Genomic DNA, 5,000 nt, shown 5'->3' on the forward strand with positions numbered 1-5,000 from the left:
TCTCCTCTTCCCTCCTGCTTACTCTTCCATCTAAAACTTTTCCCCTTCTCTTTTCAACTTCTCTGTTCCCTTTCTTGCCTTCAAATTCCATTAAGCATTTTATAACTACGGTTCCTGTCTGTATCTCCTCTTCAGTCCTATAAAACTCCTTTCCTTTCCTACATACAGTATTTCCATAACTCACTATAGTATTTCTTATCTTACATAACTTTTCTACATATCCTTTCTAGTTTCTTATGATAGGTATTTTTCGCATTCTTTTTAAAACACACTTCTTCTGTTTTCTATGTTTTGTCACATTTTTTCTATCCTCTTTTATTTCCTTATTATAACTGTTACCATTATTTGTTCTTTCATCTAACTCCCTGTTTGTTCATAGATCGTTAGATTCCTAAAATATTACTATTTACCCTCGACCAATTTTGCCTCATCTTCTTTATCTGACTAATCAACCTCATTTGCATTTACTTTAGTTCTAAGAGACGTGCGTCTCTTGCAAGAGAAATCTTAGGCAATGGATTGTTAATTTTACAAATCTCCTTATTTTGTATTTGATTATGACCACTTACGTTCCTGGTTAAGTTTTTCTATATTCCAAAATATAATGGTAATAATGACAGGATACATGCACCAAAGGGCTTCTTCCACCTTTTAAGGGGGTTGGCCACCCATTTGTTTTCTTCTTTATCTTAGTTCTTTATGTATCAAGGGTCATCTCTGTTCCCTACCTACTGCCTCGGCTACAAGCAATGCAGCAAGACACAGTACCTCCACAGCAGGGCCCGACAGCCGATGCTTGTTTATCCCCACCGCTTCATTACATGACGACCCTCTCTTCTCGTCCATTCAAAAGTAATTTAGGAAGACAAGGAGAAATCCCTTCGGGTCGCACCAGAATCCATTCGCAACCACTCTACACTCACGCCTATCTCCTACTCTCTCCCTTCCCTGCACAGTAGATATTCCCCTTTTACTCAATCCCCCCTCCCCCCAAACATCATCCGACACATCCATATCATTTTCGATATTCTCTCATCATACCTGTCTCTGCTTCACGTTCTCATTTCTTATCCTACCCATTCTCGTAACCCCAGCGTAATTTTTTATACATTTTGTTCATCTATTTCATATATACATTCATACGTTTTCGTATTCTTTTAACACGTTAATTTCCCCCCCCCCTCTGTCTTCCTTGAATTTCAAGTCTCTGTTCCATACAATGTTATAAATATAATGTTAATGAAAGTGATGAATATGATGTATGCATCTTGTACTTTGCCCCTTGTCTTCATTTCCCTTCTTGTCAACATTAGATGGAACCAATGGTAGGTACTGTACCTGTTACTGGTGGTTCTGCAAGATGGATATCAGAGAACATCATCGTCCCAACGGTCATCTTTAAAACCTGTCAACGTCCTCACCTGCATCTAGATTTGGAGTCTCTATGGAACGACGCCCGGTCTCCAAACCAAACACAAGATCTCTATCAATTCCGACTGTGATTTCTCCACGTTATCACATGAGGAGTGCCCTCCGTCTCTTGCTTTTATAAGCCACTTAATTATTCCGGTGGTGGTCGGGTCTCCGACCCCACGCCACTCATAGAATCAACCTCCGGCAACGATCCCTGTCCAAGGCTTTAACAAGGGTGATATAAACAAGGTCATCATATTAAAACAACAGGGCAGGACTCGCAGTAATGGTTATAAACTGGACAAATTTAGATCTAAAAAGGAAATAGGCAAGAATTGGTTAACTAAAAGGGTGGTCGACGAATGGAATAAACTTAGTAACCATGTAGTAAGCGTTGAAACTATCAGTTGTTTTAAGAAACGATTAGACAACTTTATGGATGGGATGACAGGTGGTGATGGCTACGGAGCTGCCTAGTATAGGCCTTATGGTCTCTTGCAGTCTCCTTCATTCTTATGTTCTTAAGGCAACTTTCTTCTAATCATCGACATCATCCATGTCTACTAAAAACCGGTGACATGTAAACACGAATGCAATACATACATCCAAAGTCTCATCCCAAAGAGATTTATATGATGTTACTGTGTGGCTGTGGGTTTCCAATGAAACTTGAGGCAACTGTTATAGCTAAATTATTTTAGATAAAAACGAAAGTGAATTACTGCAACACAGCGTTCATTGTTTTCTACCATTACATTTAGTTAAAAATTCTCTTTACCTTTGTAAATTTTTATTCATTCTACTTTACTTCCTCATTACCATCCTACTCACTCTTTAGATCCATCCATCCTTCCAATTCCTTTTTCCCTCCTTTTCCATTTTCTTCCATTCTCTCATCCTCCTTCACCTTCCCTTCTTCTTACCTTTCTCTCATTACTGTTCAGAGGACCGCTGTTGTTATATTCTGAAGCATGCTTGACAAATGCATTTCTTGTTACTCAACTCATTCATTGTTCAAGAGCCATGAACTACTTACATGCTTCCATCCTGAGTGAGCTTTACTTATGTACACAAATAGCACAGTACTATACAAATTAGTAAATTAATAAATAGACGAATAAATAGACGAATGAACAAATAGTTAAGATAGAACGAATAGGGAAATAAAGTAAAACAAAATAATCAAATTGATAAAATCAAATAATTAAAGAAATAACCAAACAAACAAATAAGTAAAAAGACAAATAAAAAATTCAAATTTGAAAAAAGCAGAAAAATAGATATATAGAAAAAACTAGTAAACACATAAACAAATAAATGGAGTAAATGATAATAGTAATAAATGTTTTTAAGCCCTTCAAATCTATAATGAGCTAAAAAAAATCTAAGTAATATTGGAAGAGTTTATTCACCTGACGGATGATCTTAGCATAAAATGGATTCTCATAAGATCAGAACTATATCTATGTTCTAAATTAACCATTCAACTGGTTTGATTTTTTGTTAACCCAGAAAAAATCTGCAAAAGGATATTGTTGCGGTGAAGTTAACAAAACTGTTCCTTATCAGTTAAGACAAAATAGTCACAAACGTATCAGTAAAGTAAATGACAATGTACCTCGTCTCAATTCCTTTGTTATGGCAACTTCCCATACGATGAACTCGTTACTTTTAAACATTTTGTCCCGGTTACCTCAGATCATCTTATTCAACACAGTGGAAAAATCGGTTCGGAAATTGTAACAGCTCGCTCGGCTTGCTGCACTATCTATCCCTTTGTCTTTCCCTTCTCTCCCTCTTTGTGTGTACTCACGTGTATCTCTCGTCGTTCCGAATTCGCGTCACAGTGAAGTATTCGTGCCTGAGGCGTTGTGGGCCCAGGTGATTGTCTCTAAGCCACGCCAGGTCCGGGTACGGAAAGGCCGAGAAGCGACACCTGAGCATGACGGAGGAACCCCTGGCGGCTTTGAGTTCGGGCGAGGCTCCTCCGATAATCGGCGGGTGTCGAACGTGGACGACTATACGACGACTGACCGAGGGCGGGTGACCGTTGGAGGCGATGCAGAGGTAGCCGCCCGCCGTAGCCACGCCCGCGTCTTCCAACAGGAGGGTAGCGCCCACGTAGTCTGACACTGTATTTGTGAGAAAAAGGACTTTAAATTCTATGCTCACGAACCATTCAGTGTATCAACATGATTTATTCACCCAAGCAACAATCATCCTTATAAATGGGATAGGTGAAATAAAGCCTATACCTCTACCAGAAGACCTAATCACCCATCCTTCTCATTTCATCATCATCAGGATAAAGGGTCACCCTTCCTTCTACGCTAAATCAACGTCATACTGTTCGGGTCAAACATAATTCTGTAAGGGACAGCTTCTTCACGACGGGGCTTGCTAACCGAAGTCCGTGTACCCCCACAGTTTTACCTAACGGTAAAAAGCCCTCTCCCTCTCCTCTCCCAGGAGACCATAATGCCTAGTGTAGGCCTTATGGTCTCTTGCAGTCTCCTTCATTCTTATGTTCTTATGTTCTTTCATTCACTCATCTCCGGAGCAGACTTGGAAAGCATCTCTTTGGACAACGTCATTTATTCGTTCATTTACAATGCCTTTCCATACGTTCCTGGCTCTTACACTCTTTCCCTTGGTAATCTGCATCAAAAGTATCTTTCATACAGCCTCTTCATTTTATTTCAGCAATTTTTCTCATAACTATTCCATTTATTTCAAATTTCCACAATTTCTTTGCCCAAAGGTCCTCATTCATTCTTCTCATATGCCCAAACCACCTCAACACTCTCTGATATATTCTATCCAACAGTTTTAATTCCACCGCCGTTCTTTGCCTGACCTCCTTATTTCTCATTCTACTCATTCTTGAAACATCATACTTTTCAAAAAGCTCTTCTCAAACAAATTTAGTCTATACCTTCATTCTTTCTTACATTCCAAGTCTCTGTTTCGTACAGTACTATGGTCACAATCACTTCCACTGTCCATACACCCTTACTTTGTATTCATTACCAAATGCCTTTAACTCATCACGTTTTTCTCACCACCCGGGCAATGATTTGATTCTTTACTTCTGTAAGTGAACACCTCGTCCACTGCTACGTGTGACCCCAGATAGCTGAAATTCTTTATATACTCAACCACCTTACTCCTCTCATTCGCAATCAGCCTGCAAACCATCACTAATCTTTGAACATCACGTAGGTTTACCTTTACCCACATTCACTTGTAATTCAACCCCCTCACGCATACTGCTGAACTCAGTAACCATATACCATGTCTTTTGTCATAACCAGTCAGAATTCCAATTTCATTATAAAAAAGAAAACAAAATATAACTTCCATATCCTTTAATTCTCATCACTAAATCCAAACCTTTACCAAGTACTTTCGCATTTACTTCCGTGTAACACCAGCCATAGCGATATCACACATTCCTGACATGATCCTAATTTCGCCTCATATCATTCACTTGCACCATTTACGAGCCTCACACATGTAAATGCATTTGATCACTCTCAAAAGACTTTTTCTTATTCAATACATTTACAACATGTCCTATGGCGCTT

General features: G+C 39.1%; 1 protein-coding gene across 1 annotated transcript in view; it reads right to left on the bottom strand.

Moving 5' to 3' along the window:
- The window catches only part of LOC143035551 (lachesin-like), an 862,132-nt gene that overhangs the window by 47,012 nt on the left and 810,120 nt on the right, over positions 1 to 5,000 (bottom strand). The window contains exon 8 of the mRNA XM_076202417.1: positions 3,227 to 3,545. Within this exon, the coding sequence (XP_076058532.1) occupies positions 3,227 to 3,545 (319 nt within the window). The remainder of the gene's footprint in view (positions 1 to 3,226; positions 3,546 to 5,000) is intronic.

Source organism: Oratosquilla oratoria, chromosome 19 (genome assembly GCF_046742065.1).
Source record: "Oratosquilla oratoria isolate Oo_2021 chromosome 19, ASM4674206v1, whole genome shotgun sequence".
Taxonomy (NCBI): Eukaryota; Metazoa; Arthropoda; class Malacostraca; order Stomatopoda; family Squillidae; genus Oratosquilla; species Oratosquilla oratoria.